This window comes from Elgaria multicarinata, chromosome 2 (assembly GCF_023053635.1).
Source record: "Elgaria multicarinata webbii isolate HBS135686 ecotype San Diego chromosome 2, rElgMul1.1.pri, whole genome shotgun sequence".
Lineage (NCBI taxonomy): Eukaryota > Metazoa > Chordata > Lepidosauria > Squamata > Anguidae > Elgaria > Elgaria multicarinata.
Genome location: NC_086172.1, coordinates 97,048,299 through 97,076,097, shown reverse-complemented (window position 1 = coordinate 97,076,097; position 27,799 = coordinate 97,048,299). Strand labels below are relative to the sequence as shown.

General features: G+C 41.3%; 1 protein-coding gene across 2 annotated transcripts in view; it reads right to left on the bottom strand.

Moving 5' to 3' along the window:
• Positions 1 to 27,452, bottom strand: part of SWAP70 (switching B cell complex subunit SWAP70) — a 43,881-nt gene extending 16,429 nt beyond the window's left edge. The window contains exons 1-5 of one of the 2 annotated variants that reach the window (XM_063117268.1): positions 27,324 to 27,452; positions 13,456 to 13,596; positions 9,445 to 9,618; positions 6,042 to 6,269; positions 2,453 to 2,599 (exon numbers count right to left, since the gene is read on the bottom strand). In XM_063117268.1, the coding sequence (XP_062973338.1) occupies positions 2,453 to 2,599; positions 6,042 to 6,269; positions 9,445 to 9,618; positions 13,456 to 13,596; positions 27,324 to 27,422 (789 nt within the window). In that variant the 5' untranslated portion in view covers positions 27,423 to 27,452. Of the gene's footprint in view, positions 1 to 2,452; positions 2,600 to 6,041; positions 6,270 to 9,444; positions 9,619 to 13,455; positions 13,597 to 18,504; positions 18,570 to 27,323 lie in introns of those variants that run through there. The other variant, XM_063117269.1, reaches the window with a different exon arrangement.
• Between the last annotated feature and the right edge of the window lie 347 nt (positions 27,453 to 27,799).

Sequence of the window (27,799 nt, the reverse complement as noted above, 5' to 3'; positions counted from 1 at the left end):
CAAAATCCTGGAATAACTGAGTGGTGGAGCCAAGATCACAGCAGGATCAGCTGTGCATCATGTGGCCTGGTAGGGACAACTTTGATATTATTCTGTAATAAACGGCTGGTGTGGACAAAGCCAAGATCTCTCCCGCTTTCATTCATGTGTGTGTGTGAGTGTGAGTGAGTGAAACATAGAGATCTCACACACATGCACACAAACACATTCACTGAATATCTGGACACGATCTGCTCCAAAACTATACTTGACTAAGCATGAATAAACATTATGTCACCGTTAAGGTTATCTCCAAAAACAGGCTAGTAATACAAAATTGTGGTAATTCAATTTCATTTCCTGTTTTCTGGAACAGAACACAGTATTTGTTCAAAGGCAATTCTATCTGATAATAGTAACTTGCTGATCTGCACTTTTGAGCGTATCCATTCTGTAGCTACTAGCACTCACTGACCAGTATTGTGCACAACCAGAACCACTGGTCAAGGTGTTTCTGGAAAAACAGGTAATTTTTCCATGCTAGACATCCCCATGCGGACATATTGCAGCCTACTCTTTGCCGTGACCTACACTGATGGCAGGGGACTCATACAAGCGAAAGATTCGCTGGCATGTGACTGCATGGGTTGGGTTCACTACAAGACATTGCGGTCTATTCAGCAGCAGGTTAAAACATTTTCATTTGCTCAGGCTTTTTAGCTCTTCAGTTTTAAAAATTGTGTTGCTGTATTTTTAGATCTTTGCACTGCTGATGGCTTTTATCTTGGTTACTTTGGTTTTATTTTGCTTTAAACTTATGGTTTTATATTTTGTTTCGCTATGTTATTGAATTTTATGGTTTAATGCCTTGTCTTGTAAATCATCTAGAGAGCTTCAGCAAATGGGTGGTATTTAATAAAGTAAATAAATACATCCAACGCCACAAATATTCTTTGCATGGATGTGCATTAGCACAGCTAAAGCTATTTGCTTATTTCAGAGATAATCATCATCTTTTGCTCAGTTCACACAACATTTTTCTCTATGCAGTGTGAAAACTCCACTCAACGGTGGAGTTTTTAGGAGGTACTCACCACACAACATGTTCCAACTCCACCGTTGTGTGACTGTGGGCACCCATGGAGTAGAGTAAAACTCAACACAGCATTTGATTGACCGTTCCCCTGCCCTCTCTCCTCCCCCAGCCCTCCCAATGCTATCCCATTAGCCATTGCTGTGAAAAAACAATCCTGGCTACTCTCCTAGAGCGGCACTTCCTCCTTTGGCCACTCTAGCCAGGGAACTCTATGGTCACTGGGAAACACCACTCAATATAGCAAGAAACTCCATGGAGCCCTCCAGACAACACAGAACACAACAGTTGTGCAGGAACTCTCCTCTGCACAGAGTGGATATTCAGGGTGCAGTGTTTTCCCAAAAAAACCTCTACCATGGGGTGGAGTTTTCCCTCCAGGTAACACATTTCTCAACGGTAGTGTAATAACTCCACCATAGAGTTCTAAAACCACCATTGAGAAATGTGTTGTCTGAACTGAGCCTTTGATTCACAAGACTGTACTCTGCCACAGACAATAGTGTAACTAAAGTGGAGTGAAAGGTCCTGATAATCTGCTTTTTTCTGTATCAGTAGGAACACAGGACATTTCTTGCCCCAAAAGTGTTCCTAAAACCATTTGGATGACAGTGGTTTAAAAAACACTGTTTTTGACACTTAAACCGCTACCAATGGAAGCTTGAAGCAACATAAAAACAATTAGATCTTTCTGATTTTCATATATACACATTAATAAAAACCTGTCATCCTGCAGGATTGCCTTCTCCCATACAATCCGTCCCACACACTTAGGTCCTCTGGGAAGAATTTACTATAGTCAGCCAAAACTAGGCTGACAACTGTTACCCAAAGGACTTTCTCTTCTGCCGCTCCCAGACTATGGAATGGACTGTTGGGAGAGATTCTTCAACTTTATAGTCTTTCCGAATTCAAGGAGGCTATAAAGACTGATCTCTTCTGACAGGCCTACCTGATCAAATTTTAAGATATTTGACTGTTATTTTAATATTGTATTAGTTTTATATGTTTTAATCAGTTTTATGTATTTTATGATATTTGCATCTAATGTTGTTCCCCACCTCAATCCAGAGGGAGAGGCGGGTAAGAAATAAATAAAATTATTATTATTATTATTATTATCATCATCATCATCATCATCATCATCTAATTAATGGGACAACACACACAAGAAGAGATTTGTATCCTCTTTACACTTTTTTCTGTATTTGGACATAGGACCAAAGATGTTGTATTGTGCTACTGATGAAGATTAAAACCCCAGAAGTAGTCCAACAGTTTGAAATAATTCTTAAAAGAAAAATTAATTTACCCTGGCATCCATCCTCCTGGAAAAGGGAACATTCCCATGTCTATAATATTTCATTTATGTATTTTTACCTCTACAGTGCAATTGCCATCCAGTGCTATATCTCCTCTTTTGTCCTTTAAATCTTCACCCACATAGTATGATATAACATTGGGTTTTAAGACAAACCAACGTTCTGTCCAGTTTTTCCTTCTGTGTCCCTTCTTCCACATATAACCCTGTAAAATATAAAATCATACATTTACTTAACGTTAGAATTTCTGGCTTAGAGTTCTGATTTGAAATCCAAATGCAGTAAATAGAAGTGTGTTTATTTCAATAGACCTGGATCAAGCCCTTTAATACAATAATTGTAAATGTTAAAAGATAAAACTAAAAAACCATAGCTAATGAAAATCCATCCGGGTAATTCCATTTTTTTATCCTTATGTGGGAAAAGTGTTTAAACCCTATCTATGTCAGGAAAAAACATGTAATCCATGCCATCTCGAAATTATAAAGTGACCCCAAAAATAACAACGGTGTAAGTAAACGAACATTAGGCTCCTGACTGCTTCCTCAGGCAATGTCAAACCATGTTTTAATAGTATGCCTGAACCACCACAGTATCTCACACTGTGTCATGCAGATACCATCGTTCACACAGCCCACCTAGGGTCTCCCCAACTTCCATGAAGATGGACATGGAGCCAGGATGGATTCAATTCAAAATTCGCATGCATGCACTGAATGAGCATATAAATCCCTATGAAGACGGGACCGCAGAACTTCATTAGCAATCCCAAGATATTAGTATAGCTGCTCTGTCTCTCATTCCCAAGCTTAGAAGACCAAGAAAGACCCAGTAGGGGGGCAGCGTATTTTGTCCTTCAAATACAGGATGTTCATTTATTTATTTTTTAATTGAAGACAAGAATTTGATCCCTGAGGTGCACAGATTACCTTGAGCATATGTCACTTCAGGGCTAACTATGCATACAAGTGTCACAATGGCTCTACTGTACATTTAAAAAGAGTGGGGCACATACCTGCTAGGTTTTATCCAATATGGGTAAAGCTATTCAAAATGGTACCACACAAAGAAAGAGAGAAATGCAAGTTTAAAGACAGACAATTCCATTATTTATACAAATTTAAATTTGCTGGCTTTAAAGAGGGCAGTGATAAAATTTTAGGAAAGTACTTCAGTGGAATTATAGTTACTAGCCCTACTCCCCATGCCCGTTAGCCTCACCACAAGATTCTTTTCATTTCTGAAAATGTTGCCCTGAAATTGTTGCATTATGAAAGAGGAATCTGGGATGAGAGCAATTAAGCTGCTTTCTATAAGGTAAGAGGAAATATACAATGCACTCAAAGATTATCAAACAGGTGGGAAGCAGGGATGTTTTCCTCTTTAGAGCTTAATCCTTCTCAGATAACACCTAAAGAACCAACAGAAACAACCCTGGCATGTTTTCTTGATTCTATAAAGTGTGAAAAACATACAAAGTCCAGGAAATATTGGGCTAAAGCATTCTATTTTATTAAATGAAATCAGCCTTACAGATATTGTTTTAAATATAAATTACCTACCTACACATGCATTCATTGAGACTCAGAACAGGTTTAAATGAGGTAAGTGGCAGAGTAAGTCAGCCTCTCTTTGCCCAGAAGCTGGTACTCAGCACTCTTGTTATCCTTTGTTTGGCCAGCAGCACAAATGCAGGGAGAGCAGTGCATGCAGGTACAATAATATCTCTGAACAGTTTTCAGGTCAGACCCCTGGCATTTGGTAGCTTTGTTGTAGAGGGTGATGACGATGATGATTTGTTACTTAGTCTGGGCAACTAACAAAAAGCCTGAATTTAATTTTTCCGAGCCTTCAGAACATAACCAAGTACACAGAAGAACATGCCACAAAGGTTCTAGAACACACAGATACCCATCATTGAGGGTGGAAAATCCCTTCCATTTGCTCCCAGAAGTCTGAATTTTAGTGCTGCTATTAAAGCAACTGCACAAGATCTGTAAGTCTGGCCCAAATAACTTATTCTGGTGACTAGCTGGATCAATGAAAGCAAAGCCACATTCGTTAACTGATCCATTCTGCATGTTTGTTCCAGAAATACTTAGAAGTAGTTAGTCCCAGGATCTAACCCATCACTTTGCTGGTAGAAGGGAAGAGTAGTTTTAATAAAATTACAACCTTCCTAAGTAGACAGAAAACCTGTCTCAAGGAAAGGCACACAATGAAAGGCAGGACAGGAATTTTACAATAACGCTTTAGGTCAGACTTCCCCATCCTGGTGCCCTCCAGATGTTTTGGACTACAAATCCCAGCATTCCTGACCATGCGGGCTAGGGCTGTTTCAAATTGAAGTCCAAAGCAACTGGAGGACACCAGGTTAGGGAAGGCTGCTTTAGGCATAAAATGCCCCAACTTCAAGCAGGAATAGAATTTGGTGATTGAACAGGTTCCATCCAACACTGTGACCCATCTTGTTATTGTTATTTGATCAGAAGTCTGTCTTAAGTAATCTAATCCAAAGGCATTTCATCTCAATGGTGCATGGAGAGAATTGTACTCCTGGAAATGCCAATGCATCATCTGACAACTTTGGGCCAACTGCAGAAAGCTTGGTTAAACTGAAGCTAAACTACTAGTGGTGTTTCACTTAAGCAAATTCACTCCCGCCGCCTTCACCCATGCACCTGGACCTCTGAGAAGATTCTTGCTTCCTCTTTATGGCTGCATGTTTCAAGTCATATTCAAACATGAGGCACCACACTAAGTTTCTTGCACACTTTTTGTAGAATTTGTGTTCCTCTCAGGAAATTCTACAAGAAGTATTTTCCCTGTAGTTTAACACATCCTGAATATGAAAGATCATCAATATACTAAACAGAAAGTAAAATATGGCAATCAGTATATTGGCCAACAGTGAGTTTCCAAGCACCCTATCAGAATGCGACATAATCCAAACTAAGTCACTATCACAGGAGTGACCTGCAGGGACACTAGCATGAACAAAAATGATATGGTAAAGATTTGGATTATTACCCCATCTTCTTTTCCTCCTTTATATGTTAACATGCCTTAATCTAACTGAATTTCTTTAATAATCAATAAACCTCCCAAACCCGAGCAGTTTCTTAGGGGAAGGTCTAATAAGATTTCACCTGAAAAGCTGAATTGTTCTTTTCAATCTTTACTCAGAGATGCTGCTGTAGAATGAAGACTATGGTACATTCTGTGACTGCACTAAGCAATTGTAGAAATTGATACTGGGCACAGAAATCACTATCCTGATAATCTATCTATCTATCTATCTATCTATCTATCTATCTATCTATATATCAAGCAAGTTTCTAGGTCTTACAGCTGCAAAGAAGGCCGTAACATTTGGTGAAGTCTCAGAAGCCACAGGGGAGATAGTAAAGGATTTCCAGCAATTTTTCTTTGTCCCTCTCAAGATTATTAGAAGCGCATTAAAATTATGTAAAATAAGGAAATATACAGGCTATATTATTTTGAAGGATTTCTATACAGGTCCCAGAATTCAGCTTTTCTTATCACAAACATTTTGAAAGCAATTTTTAAAAAAAGCATGTATAGTGTACATACATGTATACAAATAATTTGCACTAATATTTTTAGCAATGGTATGCAGATCTTACCTGTTTCAATACATCTAATATAAGTTCATTGAAGACTTCATTAATTGCCATAGATACTGTTTGCCTATCCATCCCTTTGCTAAACCGACCACTTCCGATGAGTTCAATCAATTCCCAGGCAGAAAGACCTTCCCAACTGGTGTCCAAGCTGAACTTGTAATGTTCAAACTGTTCTTGGTGCCAGCCTAGACCCATGGCTTCTGTCAGCTTCTTAAGCAGGTATTCAATCTGTACGAGCAAACACACAGACCCTGAGTAAACAGAATAGCTAAGCGTTGAGCTAAAAATGACTGGGAACAGTGGTTCTTCCTACACTACTGTTGTCACATGGTTAACTGCCGTATAATTCAGAGTAAACAAAAGTGACAGACGTCTGTCAGGGATGCTTTATAGTAGATTCCTGCAAGGAGCAGGGGGTTGGACTCAATGGCCTTGTAGGCCCCTTCCAACTCTACTATTCTGTGATTCTATGGGCCTTGCCAGACCTACTTTAAAATCCAGGCATGTGGAGGGGCCAGCCCGCGCTAGAAGTAGTGCGGGTTGTTGCTCCTATCCACACATCGACATGACGCGGGAAAGGAAAGCCCCATCGCATCGGCCATTTTGTTTCATATCTTAAAGGGGCCGTGTGCGCAGGTGTTTTTTTTTTTTTAAGTGTTCCCCGCTCCCCCCAATTCCCCCCCCCGGCCGCAATCCCCCCTCCCGCCTGCCCACGATCTCCGATCCCACCCGGCCCGCCCACGATCTCCGATCCCCCATCTCCCCTGGCTCCATTTCCCCCCCCATCTCCCCACCCTGACCTGATGACCGCAGCGCTCCTGTGGAGCGCTGCGTGCCATCCGCTGCTTTTCCCGGCTACTCATGAGTAAATGCGGTAGCCAGGAAAAGTGGTGGAATGGGCTACACGCCCGCGGTCTCGGGCTCTGCCCAAGACCGCAGGAAATACCGGGCCACAACCAGTGCCGGTTATCCTGGGCCAAGGGAGGGTTGATCCCTGCCTGACCCTGAGATCCCCTGTGCATCATCTGGATGCACAGGGGCCAGGCCGGGGCTCGCACCGGGCTAAACCCTGGTCTAGCAATGGCCTATGACTCTCAGGGGGGGAGGGGAAGTGCCATACTAAACCTTGGGATTAACAGTGCATGAAAACAATCACAAGGTGAGGCTGTTTATTCAAGCTAACAACCCACTGCATACCTGAATCATGTAAATATTCTAAGAAGCTTAAAATGACCCAGCTCTCCTCTGCAGACAATGCAGACACAAGAAAAGCTATGCTGGATCAGACCAAAAGCCTATCTGCATGCCTAGTAACCAACAGGAAAACAGCATAGATTGCTATGATTAACAGGGTGAGGAATGAGTGTGAGCATACAAATGTGAGCAGCAACTAATGTGTAGTGGTTAGAGTGTTGGAACAGGACTTGGGAGACCTGCTGGTTTTTTAATCCCTACTTGTCCATGAAGCTCACTGGGTGACTTTTGGCCAGTCACTGACTCTCAGCTTAACCTTCCTTACAGAGTTGTTGTTTAGATAAAATGGAGAGGAGGAAGACCATGTAAGCCACCTTGAATTCCTTGTAAGAGGGGGGGAAAGGGTTGGATAAAAATATCTTGATTTTCTTTCTATTAACTCTGCTTTGGATCCTTTTCAATCGTGATTCCGTCCTTTGCATTCCACTGAAACAGCCCTTACTAAGATCACCAATGATCTTCTTACTGCCAAGTCTAAAGGCCTTTATTCCGTTCTTATTCTCCTTGATCTAACTGCAGCCTTTGACACGGTTGATCATGATCTTCTCTTAGATTCCCTTCATGATCTTGGACTTTGTGGCTCTGTCTATAATTGGTTTGCCTCCTATCTAGCGGGTCGCTCTTTCAGCGTGTTGGCTAATGGCAGCTCGTCTTCTTCTTTTTCCCTTTCAGTAGGGGTTCCGCAAGGCTCGGTGCTTGGTCCGTTGTTGTTTTCTTTATACATGTTGCCCTTGGGTAATCTCATTCAATCTCATGGCCTCCAATATCACCTGTATGCCGATGATACACAATTATATCTTTCATCTCCGGAACTTTCTCCTGATGTTCACGTTCGTATCTCAGCATGTCTTTCAGATATCTCAGCTTGGCTGCTTCATCGTCGTTTGAAACTTAATATGGCAAAGACTGAATTGCTTGTTTTTCCTCCTAAACCTTCTCCTCATCTCTCATTCTCTCTTTCTGTCAGTGATGTCATGCTTACTCCAGTCAAGGAAGCTCGTAGTCTTGGCTTTATATTTGATTCCTCGCTCTCCTTTATTCCTCATATTGAGGCAGTAGCTAAATCCTGTCGTTTTTTCCTGTATAATATTGCCAGGATTCGATCATTTTTGTCTGTCTCTTCTGCCAAGACGCTTGTTCATGCACTGGTTATTTCTCGGTTGGACTACTGCAACCTTCTTCTCTCTGGCCTTCCTTCTTCTCACATCAGTCCGTTGGTTTCTGTTCACCACTCTGCCGTGAAGATCATCTTCTTGGCTTGCCGCTCTGACCATATTACTCCACTTCTGAAATCTCTTCATTGGCTTCCAATTCATTTCAGAATCCAATATAAACTTCTCCTGTTGACCTTCAAAGCTTTTCACGGTCTAGCTCCTTCCTATCTCTCCTCTCTCCTCTCACACTATTGCCCCGCTCGTGCTCTTCGCTCCTCTAATGCCATGTTTCTCGCCTGCCCAAGGGTCTCTACTTCCCTTGCTCGGCTTCGTCCATTTTCTTCTGCTGCCCCTTACGCCTGGAACGCTCTTCCAGAACATTTGAGAACTACAAGTTCAATCGCAGCTTTTAAAGCTCAGCTAAAAACTTTTCTTTTTCCTAAAGCTTTTAAAACTTGATGTTGTTCGGACTTTATACTGATAGTTTTACCCTACCCTGTGCCTGTTTACCCTACCCTGTGCCTGTTTGCATTCTCTTCCCCTCCTTATTGTTCTACTATGATTTTATTAGATTGTAAGCCTATGCGGCAGGGTCTTGCTATTTACTGTTTACTCTGTACAGCACCATGTACATTGATGGTGCTATATAAATAATAATAATAATAATAATAATAATAATAATAATAATAAAAATATAATAAATAATAAAATAAATATGGCATTGGAGTTAGCTACACAAAGCAATGAAACGTGTATTAGGCGATACCAACTCCTGTGCCTCAGTTTAAGAAACTCTCTGGGTCATGTTAATTATTTGGGAATAAGGCTGAGAGTAAGGAAGTGTGGGGAGAATTACATTTTTCACTGACTGGACAACATTGCTAATCAATATGGTTTTTCAACAACCTCAACAGAACAGTAAAACACCAGAAAAACACAGCCAATTTAGACACAGTTAGAAGAATATTTGAATACTTGAAACAATTATTTCCTACCTCCTCTGGTACGATGACTAGTGGATATTTGTCCTCAGATAGAAAATTGAAGATGACCCACACTTTAAAAGCATCATCATCAGTAAGGAGCAAGGTATTTCTCTTAAGGTTCTTTTTGGCACACAGAGTCCAACACATTTTATTGAATTCAACTTTGTCAAAGTTTCCTTGAACCTAGTCAAGCAAAGCAATGTAAAAGATTTAAAGATATACAGTGAAGAACTATACAATACACTGGCAACAGCAGCAGAGTTCTGTCCCAACACCTGTAGAAATTGAAAAGGTTTTCTCAAGAGACCTGAAGCTAAATCTCATGTTGACATTGTGAGCCTCTTCCTAGTGCATGTAGCTAACTCAGCACCATCCTGTGTTTAAAACTGGGCAGAGCAGACCTGAGCCAGCTGTACAAATTGCTCAAGAGAGAATGCATGTGCTAGCACTGGTTGCCACCACTTTGGACTGAATGCACACGTCTCTCAGATACTTTTTATGTCTTCAGGGTGACTGCAAAATTGTTTACATGGCAGCGGCATGGCAATTACCACTGATGCTTCTCTTCTGCCTCTAAGACCAGGCCGTATTAATATATTATTATTATTATTATTATTATTATTATTATTATTGATAATGATGATTATAATAATAATAATAATAATAATAATAATAATAATAATTTTATTTCTTACCTGCCTCTCCGTTTAGATCGAGGTAGGGAACAACAATTATAAATATATAAAATTGATTAAAACATAGTACACTTTATTAAAACATCCTAAAAACATCCTAAAATTCCATTGGGTAGGCCTGCCAGAAGAGATTAGTCTTAATAGCTTTCTTAAATGCTAAAAGACATTTAAGTTGACAAGTCTCCTCCGGCAGGCCATGCCACAGTCTGGGATCAGCAGAAGAGAAGGTCCTCTGGGTAATACTTGTCAGCCTAATTTTGGCTGACTGAAGGAGAGTCTTCCCAGAGGACCTGAGTGTGTGGGGCAGATTGTGCAGGAGGAGGAGATCCCACAGGTAGCCTGGACCCAAACCATGTAGGGCTTTAAAGGTAATAACCAACACTTTATACTTTGCCCGGAAACTAATTGGCAGCCCGTGAAGAGATTTTTAAACTGGTGTAATATGTAGAAATAGCCTGTCACCCAGTCTTGAGTATCGTCCTTCAAACAGAAGTTAGTTAAAACTATGAGCCTTCAAGACACCTTTTGATTTAACAGAGCTTATTCTTAATTAAGGATATCAGCAATTCAATACTTCAGCAAAAAGAAGTGAAGAGATGCAAACTTCCTCTTTACTGAATTGCCAGCTTGGCATTTCTCCATGATCCCCTGACTCAACAGTGTAGACTTTGTTAAAGGGTAACTACTATTCCCACTGAGCTAGAAAAATAATTCATTTGCAATCAGGAGCACAAGAGGAAGTATTTTGAGAGCTTGAATGGTGTGGTCAATGAGATTTGCGTGGGAGATGTGAAGCAGGATAACAGCTTTCCTGTTGAGCCAAGTGTTCATTGTTTTTCTTGCACAGATTGTCACTACTGCTCACAGGAAAAGATCTGGAGTAATCTGTGAATGGACACCAGTTGAAAAAAACAGAACAATGCCCTGAATACAGCTAGTTGAAGTTTACAGTTTTCAACCAAGCAGAGCAGTGAGGAAAATATTTATGAGATTTGTTAAAATGTTACTTGATCCTTGTCATACAAATACGAAGATAAATTAAAATAAGCCACCCAAAGAAACTGTTCCAAAAACCACTGGCATGCAAGTTGTTCCATTAACTAAAGCGGTTTTCAGACAGGTGCCCAATTCACCAAGGGTAATCCATGTACATGAATCACATGTCAAAGGTTTAAAGTTCATTGCTGGCATCTCTGGTTAAGAGTGATCTTGTGTAACAGGGCTGAGAAAGACTTCCACTTAAGTTCTGGGAGGGTGGAACTACTGCACCAGTTTCTATGCCTGGCATCAACAGGATGTGTGTGTTTTAAGCATCGAAGGGTCAAGCAACACATTATATTATGTTAAAACACATAGTATGCAACTAAGGCCACAGCTAGACCTAAGGTTTATCCCTGGATCGTCCAGGGGTCAAACCTGTTCATCTAGGTGACACACAGGGGATCCAGTGCTCAGGCAGGGGCGAACCCTGGATGATCCCAGGAGAAACCTTAGGTCTAGCTGTGGCCTAGGTCTGTATTTTAGAAATGCAATACTGTGAGTATGTCGGTGTGGTGATTTTCAGTTGGAGTCCAATACACAACAATGGAAGGTTTAACCCTTCCCGCCCCAGCTGCGATTAAGATAAAAGCTGTCTAACAGTGCTATAAGCTGCCTTCGTAAAAAGCTTCCATTGGCACCAATGGAAACTTTTTTCCCCCTAAGGCTCCCTTAGCGGAGTTTAGGGTGTGTGTGAATAGAATCCATTTCCCATAAAGGTTGGCACTATCAACTGTCAAGTGTGGGAGGAGGAAGGAGGAGGTGTGAAATGATACTATGTTTCCCCTCTCTTAATATCTAAAACCAGAAGCCAACGATAATTACTGGCTTCAAGATGGGTATATTCAGCAAATCATCAACATTTCAGAAAACCCAGAAATCAGTCAAATAGAACAAATACAATTCAAAGAAACAGAGCCTTTGTCTTCTAAAACCCTCACTTCAGTCAAGTGTAATTATAAGTACAAAACAAGGAAGTTAGCTTTTGGGGGAATTCCCCCACTTATAAACTTTGACTTTGCTGAGAAAAATAGTGTTCAGTATCATTAAACTATAACTAGTTTTTATGCAACTCACTCTCTGTTCTCTTGACTTTCCTAAACACATTTCTTAAACAAGGAGTGGGGGAAATAGGCTATGTGGGAGTGCTCTATCTCCGCCTTCTCCTTGTTGTTTTTAAAAAGTAATAGCAAGCTGCAATACCACGAGTGGTCATGACCACAAGATGGTTGTAGCATGTCTAGGACCCTTCTCTTTAGGCCTATCATGAAATTCCCCTGTGCAGCTCCACAGAGCAGAAACAAATAAATGCCAGGATGCCACATCTATTAGTAGCAGACCCTGTGTGTGGGAGGGATACATTTTGCTCTTATTACCACATAAACACACTGTGGAGACCCAGGGAACATCATGACTTCCACACCATCAGCTCACGTACAAGCTATCGAAGGCCATGGCTAGACCAGGCCTATATCCCGGGATTGTCCTGGGATCATTCCTGTGCATCCAAATGACACACAGGAGACCCTGGGAGCAGCCAGGGACAACCCCTCCATTTGCCTGGGATAATCCTTAGGTCTAGCTAAGGCCTATGACAGAGCCTGACTGATCAAATTATAAAATGCTGTCTTATAAGAATTACACAATTCAAGAAGCAGTTTGTGTCATCAGCAGTGACAACTGCTTCAAAGTAGCAAACAAAACAGCAACCAAACATTTGGCTACATGCACAGTTCTGTTTCCAACGGCCTTGAATTGCAGTGTCATATAAGTTGTGAACTGCTCAGAGAACTTTGGCTATTGGGCGGTATAGAAATAATAAATATTAAAACTAACTAAAGTGTTTTTGCTAGTGGTGGCCCATATGGACAGTGCAATTCAAAAGAAGTTCTCTAAGAGATTCTTGATAGAGAATTTGTACTAATGAATCTGGCATCTGTCTTTGGTGGGAAAATAGACATGCAAATTTAGGTTATTCAGAAGATAGGCACGTGCTTTTTTTAAACATTGGCTGATATCCCTTCACAGACCACACCATCAGGGCTCAGTTAGGCTTCATTGCACTTCCTCTCATAAGTCATTCTCAAAGGTCTCTCTGCATTAGTAACTCTGAAGCTTTTTGAGCCCTAATACTTTTCTGTATTTTCTGAACTCTGTCTCTCTTCAAATTTTGTCTCTTTCCTGGATTGTACTTTTTACTGCTTGATAACAATAAAAACACTTGAAATTAAAAACAAAAGCAAAATACTAAACTACATCATGTATGCAGGGACGGAGACACACATACCTTTTCCAAGATGAATCTGTTTAAATAAGGCATATAACCCTGATTGGAAACAGGTCCTTCATCATCATCCCTAAAGTGCTCTTCCAAGGCTACTGGATCATGTGGAACATTCAGCAATGTGCACAAGTTGTGAGAAAGGACCTATTAAAAAAGAGAGAAAATCAATGAAAATGCAGCAACTCTTAGCAAAACTGTACACATCTAGTAATAGGGAAAACAGGATTTCTTTAATGATGGAAATATATATACATTTAAAAGTTCCATCGGTTACATTAAATATAGCACTGGAACTAAGGAGATATACATTATCTAGATCAAATAGATAAGTACAAGTTGGTTTCTCCACCCTCTTTCTCCTGAGACATTAAGAACAGTTACAAGCATAACTAGGATTGATTTCTTCCGGACTGACAGAAAATAACCTCCCAAACAGGAGTTATGTTGTACTACACTGTAAAATATCAGTGTTCATGTACCTGGGAGTGTTTCCCACTATAAACTGAAACAAACCCAAGTGCTTATTATTTTCCATGGGGTGTCACTCTAAGAGACTACTTCAAAGTTCTGCCCCCACCCTGCTTCACCAAATTCTCAAGAAACAGAAGTGATGAGGCATTAAATCTGTATCTCAACTAATGCTTCAGACTGTAGGTGAAGGCTCATATAATGGAATGCTCCCACGGGGGGGGGGGGGGGGGGGATCTCTCAAAACATAGAAAACTAGCACCTCAGTGGGGATGGAGGTAGCAGACGGAAGCTGAGGAGTCCTTGTTATTGACCCTTGCCTTCCCCTGCCCCCATGGAACTTTGTCTCACACCAGGCAGTATCACCTTTGTTTTTGTCCTGACAGAACAAGTTATTTTCCTTTAGACTGTTTGAAAGTCTTAGCTAAAAGAGTCAGCTAGTGCAGGGGTGCAACAGCTCCTGCATGGCGTTGCCAGAGGGCCAAAGCCCAAAGGCTTCACTGCTACAAAGCCAAGGATAGAGATCATGATAGTTCAAAGACTTCAAGCTCTGGAGATAAAATCTTAAGTGGATGATTTACAATTTCGGCAGGGACTTTTAAGAAGTGTATAATATGTTGTAAAGTTTTTTTTACATCTTTATATTAATAAAGGTTAAAAAAGTATTTGGTGTAAAAGTTTTAAAACACATCTAGTATGAAGCATGGTTTTTATACAAAATAAAATCAATGTTATATAATAAATGGATACAATCTGCTTGATTGTTTGTATTGTGCTTGTTTTCTTCTCTGTATGTTTGCAGTTGATTAATTATAAATGGCAATTGATATGGAAAAGAAATAATTTTCTTTAAGTTTGTTAATATTATATTTTATATATAATCATATCAATTAACAGCCAATGTTTGTTCAAATATACACCAGCTTTAAGCAAATTTTAGATGTTAATTGATATAACTGATTGCATAATTAAAGAAATGAATTCTTCTGGCTCTTTTCCTTCTATGGAGGAGTAGATAAAACTCAAATAACTGTATTATATTTTGTTGAGCAAAATGGGGAAAGATAAAGGAGGTCATAAGATTATGGAAAATGAAGAACTTGGTGGAGCTAATTTACCTTTAGAAGCTACTTCCTTTACTATGGAATTATCTTCTTTTGAATAACAAAATACCCTGTCAAAGGATAGGGAATTAGACTCAATTCTGTCATGACTAACTTCAATCCTGTTCATCTACACCTAGAGCCCTTTTGAGAAGGGGGAGGAATGATCGCGGGGTTTCCAGCTTCCAAGATTGTCCCTTATGGGGCACACGCGAGGGAAGTTTCCCAGGAGTAAAGGAGAGCCATTGTGGGAGGATGTGTGCCCCGTGATGGCACTTTCGAAGGTGTATCAGGAGAAGTGGGTAGGATTGTACAGATGAGTACGTGGCATGGATTTTTTTAAATACCTCCTCCGAGATGCACACCAGCGCAAATACACAGGAATGCAGGGGGGGATAGGTACTGTATTGAAGATGCACTCCTGTGCATCAATATGTTCGTATTAAATATATATATATACACATGATCGGGGCCAAAACCAATAACCAATCAAAAAATGTGCCAAAAATGGTGGCCGCCCACTCTCGCACACATCCAAAACTGCTGGTCACGCCCTTGACAGTAGGTTAGCTGTTCGCCGAGCCAGGGGCTCACATCAAACAGCAACAGCTTCAAAAACCGGGGGGGGGCACACCAGCCACAGACTTCGGGATTGTAGCAAGAGAGCCAAAAAAACCATGGCAAAAGTTGTCTGAGATATTCCTGAATAACTGAGGGGTCGTCCCTAGATCACCGCAGGAGTAGGTGAATGTCATGTAGTATGATAGGGACAACCTCGATATTATTCCAGAATAAACGGCTGGTGTAGATTAGGACTATGACTAAATTTGGATCCAACCACATTCCTAGGTTAACGTGACATCCGAACCCAAGCACAACCCCAAGTTAACCCATGGTTTGTTCTTTGAACATCACAATAACAACCTCTGAATGTGGTATTCATAGGTTGTTGCTGGAACCCAGAAGCAGATTCCACACAGCATGCATCCCTGCATTTTGTGGATTAATTAACCCACAAATGCTGCTGAAAGCTACCATTACATTCAAACAGCCTCTATGTTACAATTATCTGTAATTTCAGATAAAATTAGCAAAAAGCAGGCTGAATTGTGCATGAGCTTAGCTAGGCACAGATGATGAAGCTGGACCTAGGGAAGGCTAAACTTGGAAATTGTTTCCTTCATTAAAACATGTATTCCCATAAAATAACAGAATGCATAACTAAGTATCATATGGATAGAAACTAGGGGTGGACAAATCTGTCACATATTCTTTTTAAATATATATTCCATTTATGGAGAAATGTATGAATTCTGGTAAGTTCTTATTAAAAGCAACAACCCCAAATCAAGCAAAATTCTCACCCATCTGTACTGGCCAAATTCAATAGGTACAGCTATTCCCAACATGGAAGGAACCATGTTATACCTGCCTGCCCTGTAGCAGTTAAATATGAGGAGCCAACTGGGGAAAAAGGGGGTAGCAAACTTCATTCAGTACCACAAACATGACTGAATACACAGAGATTCAAAATCCAGACTTTTAAGAGCTAAGCAGGGTAAGCCCTCTGCCTGGATGAACGAATCTGTCAGTTTCACTTTCGCCCTTTCTTTAAAATCTGAAGTTATTTGCAGCCTGTTTATGAAGAAATTTGCAAAGCGGTCAAAAACATACTCTTAACACCGCTTGTGCATTATGATGGTCCAAGGAAAGAGCCTCCCAAATAAAAATTTTAACCTAGAATTTCTCTCTTATTTTTTAAATTTCTTTTGCATGTCTACATTGCTTTACGACCACATGATACAGGGTTTTGGACAAAAACTAATTCAGAATTAACACCTATGAGCTGTATTTTACAAGCAAACAGCTGCCTTAATACTAATCATAGAACACATATCCAGTTAAATGGTTAGAGTAGGATGATGGAGAAAACCCTCTACAGGAATCTCTGGGGAGCAGATGCCAGTCAAAGTACTGGGCTACATGGATGGACCAATAATTTGACTCAGTAAAAGGCTGGTTTTAGGGTAACTTTCCATGGAATACGTAAGCTGGTGCATCCTGATAGAAGCCAATTCAGTCACTATGAAGTCATAATTTCCTCTGCATTGGTCACTAGAACAGCAACGATGTGGTCACTCATCACTTATTTATTTCCTTCCACAAAATCAGCTACAAAAAGGAACATATAAAAACGTTCACAAAAATATCAAGTCTGATCCCACAGATTTACCCCTCTGTCATAAAACACAAATTATGAAACAATGAATATGGAATTTAATGTTCAGTAAATTTTCTTGCTAGTGTTAAAATAGTGCAGAAACACTTCACAGCATTAGAGCAACTGTGACCTTGTGCTGGTTAACAAATGAATGTTTGGACCTTGTTTGGATCAACAAATAAATGTTTGGACTCCCTCTTTTTAACTTTGACATCTTCCTTGTACTGGTTATCAAATGAAGGTTTGATTGTATCAAATGTTTGATCATAAGAGGAAATTAGATGCCCTTTCATGAGAAGCACTCCTGACCAACTTCAGGACTAAAAAAAAACCCTGTTTTGAACTCTAAAGGATTGTAGGGCATAGCAATCTGGCAACAGTGGCTACAACTTGGATCATATTGTGTACCAATACATCTAAATGACACTATTCAAATCAAGGTTACCATTGTAAAATGAAAGTACACCAGTACTAGCTGTGACAATTGCTTTGCTCTATCCATGTAGATTCTGCAAGAATTAAGAGCCAAAAACCAAGCTTGCAGAACATGCACTGAAAGTACAAACACATTAATCGTTTTGCAAATTAACATCAACTTGCTAAGCTAATAGAAAGATCAGGTCTACAATTGTGTAAACCTTCCTTAGAGAGAAAATGCCTAGTACAAGATTTATAAATAATTTGAAACACAAGAGACTTCAGTCTACTGTTCATCCTTAAGCACAGCAATATGGAGCAACTTAGTGCCTTTAGGGAAATTATCTGAAAGAATCTGGGTGTCTGTACATACAATCTTGTTTTCTTGGCTAGACTTTCACCATAACTCAATGCAGTAAAGATAAATGGCAGAAATTTCAAATTTGGGGAGGAGAACCTAACAACTTGATTGCAAATATGCTTACTTAGAAGTAATGCTGTGCCAAAAAATTCATTTATTCCATTTTTGACATTTTGTGGGGATGCGGGAAAACGAAAACCCATGGTCACCAATAGGCATTCATGAAGAACTGCTGGGCTTCTCCAAGTGCTAGGGGTGTTGGTGTTGGTGTTGTTTTAAAAATAAAATTGAAAAAAGCCCCCTAAACAACTGCTGTTCCCCTACCCAAAGAGAAAACTCTCCAAAATTCTCCCCTTCCCTGTGAAAGACTCAGAAAAAACTGTGCCTTTTTCACAGGGAGAGAAAAAGTTCCTGAAAATAGCGGGCAGGATTCAGCAAAGCACTACTTAGAAGTAACTGTCATTTATTTCAATTAGCATTACTTCCGGCTAAGCATACAATTGTAGCCCAAATCTCCCTCTTCTGGATTTTAAACAAAAGGTATCATTGACAAAGTCTGCAATAACCTGCGGAAAGATGGCATGTTTGAAGAGCAGAGATTGAGATGTAATACCCAATCCTAAAGACATGCATATATATGCTCTTGGCTTCAGTGAAGCTTAAATGCATGCATATATGTTTAAGTTTGGAACCCTGGCCATATATGTTTTATCTAGATAGCAATTTGCTGCTTTCTTCCATATTGTGGTAAACAAAATATTCATTAGCAGGCAAAATGCCAACGACATTTAACAGAACTTCCTTCTTACCTTTCCTTCTTTAAAGTACCCTGCCTTTAAACAGAAACTGCTAAACTTAAGGCCTTTATTTTCATATCTTTTATTTTGCCAAATGCCATACAGGGCAGAGAATGAAATATACCCAGCAAATCTGTTCAGCGATTTACAGCAAACTAAATATAACCAGCTTTTAAAGAAAGAACACTTACCAAATTTGAAAAGAAAAGAAAGAGGCTTGTGCCTCTTTAAAGATTATTGTGTTATAAGCTGAGTGATTGCAAGGGAAATCGGTCTCGAAATCTTAGAGGGTTTGGAGTCAAGTAGAATTAGATTAATACAGATTAATTGCTCTATTTTATATTAATTAAACTTCAGTTTAATATCAAATACAGGATGATTTCAAAATAGGAATATCAGCCAAATATGCAGGAAGCCTATGAGAGAGATCTCAATATCCTTTTAAAAGTTTGAACAGGGAATGGGTAAATGACTTGGGGAAGCAGTGCTGGAAGGGGGGTCTTAAACTTTCCTATGATAAATGTTCCCCTCCCCTGAAACCATGTTGGGGCTTGAATTGCCCAGAAGCTACAGAAAAGGCTATCTCAACTGGCTAATTCCCCTTTTCCATAGTAGCTGCTAAGCTTTAAAAGGGATGCTGGGAGATCATTCACAGATCTCAGGCATCATCTTTAATTTTGCCTGAACAATGCCAATAACGGGATAGAAAGTATATGAAGCATTCTACATGCATTCTATCTCCTTTGAGCCAATACAGGTACAAAAGTCACTAAAGCTGCCTTTAAAGACATTTTTGAAGCTTCAGCTCATGCAGACAGGGCCAGGCCGGGCCAGATGGGAAATGTAGGCCTCGTTTCAAACTGTTCATTAAGTATTTTTAATCAGTTCTAAATACCTATGAACTAGAACAATTTATTAAAAAGGTAATGGCAAGCGCTTTTATTAAAAAATGTATACAAGACATCACTTCTTCACATTCAGAAATGCTTTACATGCTTTTCTTTGGGCAAATTCATCATCAACAACAGAAAAATCAAGCAACTTTGCCTTGTCAATGTTAGTACCCGCTCACTCACAGGAGAGCTACTTTGTAACAAATCTTTACCAAAGAGTCCCCCTTTGCCTCTACCAGGGGGACTCGGAGTAGCCCCCCCCAAAAAAATTGTAGGCCCATGCCAACTGGCCCTACTGGCGCCCCCTCTGCCCAGCCTTGTATGCAGAAGGCAGCCTTCTGCAATCAGAGTGTATAACACCAATTCTGTACTAGTTGCACTGGTTGCCAGGGCGTTTCCAAGCCCAATTTAAAGAGCTGGTGATCATCTTTAAGTTCTAAACAGCATGGAATCAGTTTATTTGAAGGACTGCCTGCAGCCGAGGTCCCAAGATAGTCTATGGGGGCCCTGCTCACACGTCTGTTGATAAGAGCTATTAGGTTGGCAGGCACAAGTGTTAAGGCCTTTTCGATGGTGATCCCATCCATATGGAATACTCTGCAACAGAAGGAACACCTGACTTCCTTCTTGACTGTTTTTAAGCAAGACCTAAAGACCTGGATGTTAGATGAAAAAAGTGCACAATATGACAGTTTCAGATATCTTGCCTATCTATCCTCTCACTAAATGTGCCAAGAACAAAAGTATAAAACCTCTTTAAGTGTTCATATAACTTACTCTGATGGGCAATCATTTGTGTGTGTGTGTGTGTTTTTTAAAGCAATTTAATTGGGGTATTAAAAAACTCAGCTTCTCTCAAACAGGAAGAAACTTTTCACCAGTGACTCTCATTCTTTTCATGCTCATGTGGTTGCTAAGTAATTCCTTTCAGCATAAAGCTCTCATTGCAGCCACATTTCACAATTTACCTTCATGTCAGAATTGCCCTTCTCTTTCTGTGTTAGAAAAGTATATTTTGAGTCAAGATATACCAAGCTGCTATATTATGTACTGAAAGCAGGAGGCACTTTAAATCAAATAAATCTCCACCCAGCCCCAGTCCAACTCATAAAGGCTGCTCTGTCCTTCTGAGCCCTCCTTCACCATTTCCTGCTTCAGCCAGAGCAGCCAGCTCAGCGTTCAAGTGCGCAGGTTGGAGGGACACCCTAAAGCAGGGATGGGGAATATGTGGCCCTCTAGATGTTGCTTGAATCCAACTCCCATTGTACCTGACCACTGACAATGCTGGCTGGGGCTTCTGGGAGCTGGAAGTCCAACAATAACCAGTTCCATGCAAGAGCAGCCTTCCCCAACTTGGTATCCTCCAAATATGTTGAACTCTTGCTCCCAGCTGGCATGGTGGCTGGAGGCTTGAAAGTTGAAGCAGGCTGTTCAAGGGCCTCAATGGAACAAGATGCAGTCACACCGCTCATAGTGAGCATAGCAAATAAAATATTAAATACAGCAAATCTTCATTTCATCATCTTTTTCCTCACCCACAAACTGACTGTGTCCAGATTAATGCCATAGCAAATTACTTTTAGAGATGGAGTGATTCTATTTGCAAAACCCTGTTAAAAAGTAACATAAATGAGTTTCACAATCCAGTCCTGGGGAAGCCTTTCCTAAGCAGATCATATTCGTAGCCAGACTCCTTGCAGGAGCATGTATGAAGGGTCCTGTACTTCAGTGATGGAACCTTGGAATTCATGAAAAATTATTTCTAGGTGTTTCACTCATTCGAAATGACATATGAATTAGAAGACAGACAAGTTCCCCATTGTTCTGAAGCACTGCAAGAAGTATATCGCCTTAATATAGTTTAATATAGCTCTCCCCACAATGTCACTGACTTTCCACTAGTTTATAATTGTGGCACTTCCTCCTCTATGTCTACAAAGTCTCGCCTCGCTGGCTCTAGTAATTATACCAATCATTCTTCTTTGAACAAATGACATGATTCATCTCTACTGCTCAGAGTTTGACCTGAAGAACTGCACAAAAAATAATGCTGTGTTCCATCCCCACCACCCCAGGCTCTTTCATTTTGTTAAAATGCCTACCATTTACTGACTTTGCCTGTACAGGACACTAGGATGTTAGGGAGCGCAGTAAGACCTTTTCTGAAGAACTCATCACCACTCAACATGAAAAGTCAGAAAGAAATTAACAATTTAATATGTACATTGATGGTGCTATATAAATAAATAATAATAATAATAATAATAATTAATAAAATAAATGGATCACAATAAATTGCAAGGATAGGCTTAGGGCCGGGCAAAGCTGGTAGTAGGCCTGGGCAAGATGGAGAAATGTAGGCCCCATTTCAAACTGCTCATTAAGTATTTTTAATCAGTTCTAAATACATATGATCTAGAACAATTTATTAAAAAAGGTAATGGCAAGCACTTTTATTTAAGATGTATATAAGACATCACTTCTTCACATTCAGAAAAGCTTTTCTTTGGGCAAGTTTATCATCAACAACAGAAAAATCAAGCAACTTTGCCCAGGGGGTCTTGGAGTAGGCCCCCTCAAAATCGTAGGCCCATGCCAACTGCCCCCCCCCACTGCCCAGCCCTGGATAGGCTCTCCAATCCAGATAGATGGGAGGCAAAGGATTAAAGCCCCCACAGAGCAGAATCACAATTCAGATCTTCTAGCTACATCTTTAAAATAATGTGTATTTTGATCCTTAATCCAAAACCTGCAGATTTCATCCGTAGTATTTCAATGCGCCAAATCCTATTAATATTTATAATGCTTTCTACTGTCAATTTCAAACAGTAGAAAGTCTATGAAGTTTTGGAACTGTGACATGCAGAACAAGCCCTACACAGGAAGTTTTACAGTGTAGGCACTTTACTGTGTAGTCATAAAGACTATAATAAGCAAGCTATAATTACATCCAGAAGTGATACACTCTATTGAAGTCTAAAAATGCAAGTGCAGTAGATAAACAAAGCTTAAGACAATATTTATTTTAAAAGTGTAATTAAAGATTTAAAAACACACATCAATATTACGTTATGGAACATCATCATACAGCAGTGCAAGAGCTGGCATGGTACAACCTTGACTGAGAAACATCTTAGCCCTCTGACTACTCCTTGCTACTCAAATTGCAGGATCTCCCCCCACACACTTATAGGGGAAAGATTTACACTGCATCTGAAACAGGGATAGCTTGCACATCTCACTGCTGGGGGGCAAGGCGTGTACAAAGGAAGATACGAGCATTCTATTTTGGGCATTACAAAGGATCATAGTGAACAGGAAGAGCAAGGTGCTTGCATTTCCCTCTGCCATCTTATTCCATAAGGTCCAAACCTTGGGCAGTATCCAAAGGGGCCACTCTGCTTCTGCTGGTTCCATTGCACTCACCACTTGTGTGCTAGGGGTTTTGGCACTTATAAAAATAACCCTGGAAATTAGCAGAAACGCTCATTTCTGAATTGGGATTAGTCAATGGGACTCCTTTCTGTGAGCCCTACTGACCTGCCTCATTCCAGAAACATGTATTTCTAGAAGAGCCAAAGCCCCATTGCACAAGTGGTGGTTCCGCGAGCGCATGGACACAATAAAATACTACCCCCCACTTTCAAATTCCAAGACAACAATCGCATCATATTTAATCCACGGCTGGGTTTTACCACTCAGGATTACTGATTGAAACCCCAAATTATGTTACAAGTTTCTAACTCTTACATAGATCCACAATTCAGTGCCCTCCAAATGTGTTTTACTACAACTCCCATCATCCACAGCCAGAATAGCTATTGCTGTTCAGGACATCTGCAGGGCACTAGGGCCATAGCTAGACCTAAGGTTTATCCCTGGATCGTCCAGGGGTCAAACCTGTTCATCTAGGTGACACACAGGGGATCCAGTGCTCAGGCAGGGGTGAACACTGGGTGATCCCAGGATAAACCTTAGGTCTAGCTGTGGCCCATGTTGGGGGAAGGGTAAACTGGAAGAATAGCTATAGAGAACAACACAAACCATTACACATGTACATCAAAATTCTGTGCAGGAGCCACTAGTGGAACACTATGTTACCTTACAAATGCAGAAATGAGTTCAGAAATAAGTTTGTTCTCACCCCTCATCAGGCCCCTTGGTTTCAATTATACAGTTAGAAATAGTGCTCTGAACTATTCACAGGGTTCATAGTTTGGCCAGCAACAGCACAGAACACAGCTGACCTAGTGATCGTTACAATGACCTAGTGTCTGAGTCATTGCACAGGTGTACAGTCCTATTCAAAACATTTCTTTTTTAAAGTTGGCTTGACCAGAGGAATTTAGGGCCAAGAGAGTCTGGTGGAGTGTGCCCAGATTTGCTGATCAAAGCCCCACAAGCTGTGTGAGACTTCTGTGGAGAACACTCCTCAGAGTATGTGGCAAGAAAAAGAATGGAGTCTCTTGACTACTTCTCCTGTTTGCGCTCCAACAAGAGAGCAGTATAGAATCTCTGTCTCCCTTTGGCAGGCTCCACACTGAGCTGAAACAAAGCCAGTACTTTTTTATTTGGGTGCCTGAATGTCACGGGCCACTGGGGTAGAAAGAAAGTGCTGGCAACAACAAACAGCCAAAGTGGGAGGAGGTGAGATTTTATACATTTTTATGGTACAAAAGATGAAATCAAGCTTGATAGATAGAAAACACAAAAATGGGAGAATTGTTATAGTGCAATGTATGTATTAATCAGCTCTATTACAATTGTGCCTGGCAGCCCCAATCATGGCCTGGAATAGCCTGAACTACGTGCTCTAAAGCTACAGTACACAGAAAGATTTACAGTAATAATGGCCAATTATAATTCATTCTTCAAGGTTTGAACAGCCTTTGCAGCAGAGGCAGCAGGATCCTATGGTCCAAATCTATACTTTAGCCCAATAATTGTTCACGCCTGCCACATCCCAAAATACTGATATAATGGGACTTTATTTTATTTATTTATTGCATTTTTATACCGCCCAATAGCTGAAGCTCTCTGGGCGGTTTACAATCTTTGTTTCAAAGCAATCATCTAGCCCACTTCTCTGTATCCTATTGTTCTAATCATTGGAAGAGGAGCCACAGGTCATTCGTAGAACACATGTGTTATCTGCAAAAGGTTGCAGCTTCAGCCCCTAGCATCTCCAGTTAAAAGGATCAGGCAGCAGACAATGAGAAAGAAGACCTCTGCCCAAAACTTTGGAGAGCCACTGATAAGAGTAGATTAGCCTTCCCTAACCCGGTGCCCTCCAGATGTGCTAAACTACCACTCCCAGAATCCACTCCCAGGGAATTCTGGGAACTGTAATCCAGCATATCTGGAGGGCATCAGGTTGGGGAAGGCTGAAGTAAATATTATTGAGGTACAATATTTACCTGGTAAAAGGCAGTTTCCTATATTCCTAAACTCTTCCAGAAAACCAAGCTCAGTTCCACCACATGGAATAAATGATTCAGGGAGCAACACAAGATTATTCCCTACTACTCCTTATTCGAGTAGTGTTACTCATCTCCAATGACCGGTTATCACAATAAGCAATATTAGGGAATACAACTAGTGACAGACCATGACATTTTGGTACCAGAGGTGGAAAAGACATATTGCACTCTCCAAAGTGGTAAAAATTAGAAAGAAACACAGAAGTTGCTTTATATCGAGTCAGACCCTTAATCCAACTAAGGATTTATATCGAGTCAGACCCTTAATCCAACTTAATCAGTTTTGCCTATACACTGACTCCCAAATTTTACAGACAGGGTTTTTTCCCAGCCTGTAAATGCCAGAGATTGAACCTGAACCTTTCGAAGCAAAGCACAGAGCTATGATCTGTCCACAAATATGATAATGAGCTGAATGATTAACAACTTGCTGCCTTTTAACAGTAATCCAAATTCTGCCACCTAAGGCAAACCACCTCACCCTGTCTAATGGTAGGGCCAACCCCACATATTCTACCCAAAGTAAAAATTCAAATGTACATCGATCAGTGTAATCTTCAGTTTGTGCTGCTGCAGCTGCATAATGATTACACCATGAACCTCAGCCAAGTCCCTTTCTCTGTGCCTCTCTCAGCACAGAGAAAGGCAGAAAGGGTGAGGTGATGATGTCAACGGGCATGTCCACGGGTCCACTGACATTGTCCGGCCCAGAGGGGGGCAAAAAGCTAAGTCTACTCAAGCATTTACTTTGGTTCCACTAGTTATGGGACACTGATTTTGCCTAGATTTGCCTAGATTTTGACAGATTTCATTGTTGTGACACTAAATGTGCCCTGAACTTTGAGATCGGCACATGGCAAAACTAGTCGTACACACACACACACACACTGTTGCTGTTAGTTAACTCACCTGTTTGGTTGTGACAAATGGCCCTGAGTAAAATACCTCATATAAAATATAACATAGGTGTAAATGCCACATTTATGGCTTACATTCTTCTACATATTATTTTAAATTGGCTAAGATACAAAATAGCCAATCCAAAGAACTCTAAACTACTGCACTAGGACATTAAGAAAAAAGAAACAGCTATTTTTCCCTTTTGATTTTTCCTCATAGGACATGCTTCTTGATAAACATATTCCAATAACTTTAAAGTGTACATGTTGCATAAAGAACACTGGGTGATCCCAATAATGGTATTATTGACCCTGGGGCATTTGTTAGAATGGGCTACCTGTTTCTGAGTCACACACAGCCGTGTCCCAAACAGCCTGCTCCATTTCAAGAGATAAAGGTAACTCTGTTTGGGCCAAGGAAAATGGAAACCCTCCTCTGGGCACAGAAACAGCTGAAAGGACCTTCTCATTAAAGCAATGCCTTCATTAACTGGTCCTGCAATGTGTTCAAGCTTCATTCACAGACAAAAGCGCAATGCTCCCTGTCCCTATGACGGAGGGAGTGACTGTGACTCAGTGGCAGAGCCCATGCTGGGCAAAGGGAAAGTCCTGGGTTCAATCTGGCATCTCCAGGCAGGCAGCTCTGGAAAGACCCCTGCCTGAAAGCCATTGCTGCCAGTCAATGTTGACAATACTGGGCTAGATGAACCAATGGACTGACCCAGGGTAAGGCTATGTTTCTATTCTGCCCATTCCCTGTGAAAGCCTCCTTGAAACGATAGGGTTGCCACGTCCAGACCCTGTACCTGTAAGAATTTCACCAAAGAAAAAAGTTCAACGGGGGGGGGGGGGTGCTTTTACCATTAGAGGACGCCATCTCACCTGGGTGGCATTAGCGTTGTAGTTACCACCTCCTTTCCCTCCTTCGCCCCCCCGTCCCAGGAACTCTCTTTTTTGTTCACAAGAAAGCGCTTTCTTCAGGACTATATTTCGGACGTGACAGCCAGCCGTGCGTAACCATCAGGCTTGCGCCACGCCAGCCCTCACTTCCCCCACCCCCGGGCCAGGCTGGAAGGAGCCGGCGAGGGCGCTCCCGAAAAAGGGGAAGTGCTTCGAAAAGGCGCCGCCGGAGAAGACAGAAAGCGGGCGCAAGGGAGGCTGCCCCAGCGCCTTCCAGCCGCCCTCGCGTCGAGGGACGCTTGCTGGCGCGCGCACTCGCTCTCTTGACTTGCCTTGAGCTGGGACTTCGAGACCTTGCCGCTCCTGTCCAAGTCGAGGGCGGTGAAGGCATGCCAGATGGGCTTGAGCAGCTCTTCCTTCAGGCTCCCCATGGCCCGCGAGCAGCGGTAGCTCCGCGCTGTCTGTCGGTCAATCAGTACCTCCCCTGAGGGGGCTGCTACGACACGAGGGCCTTGACCTGCCCACACCCCCAGGCCGCGCCCAGCAGCCAACCACAGGCGCGCGGAGAGACGGCGATGGCGTTGCACTAAGCAGAGAGCGGCCTGCAAGCGGCGCCTCTGACAAGCGGGGTGTCCCTCGGTTCCAGCCCCGTTCGCGCCTCACACCGGACCCCTGGCTGCCGGGGACGTCGCTGTTCCTCACCCACGCAGCCGGCGACACAGGCCGAGAGCGAGTAAGGCACCCTCCGCCCCTGTGGGTCTCAGCTGTGAGGAGGGGCGGGACTAAACCTCAAAGCCTTTCCTGAAGA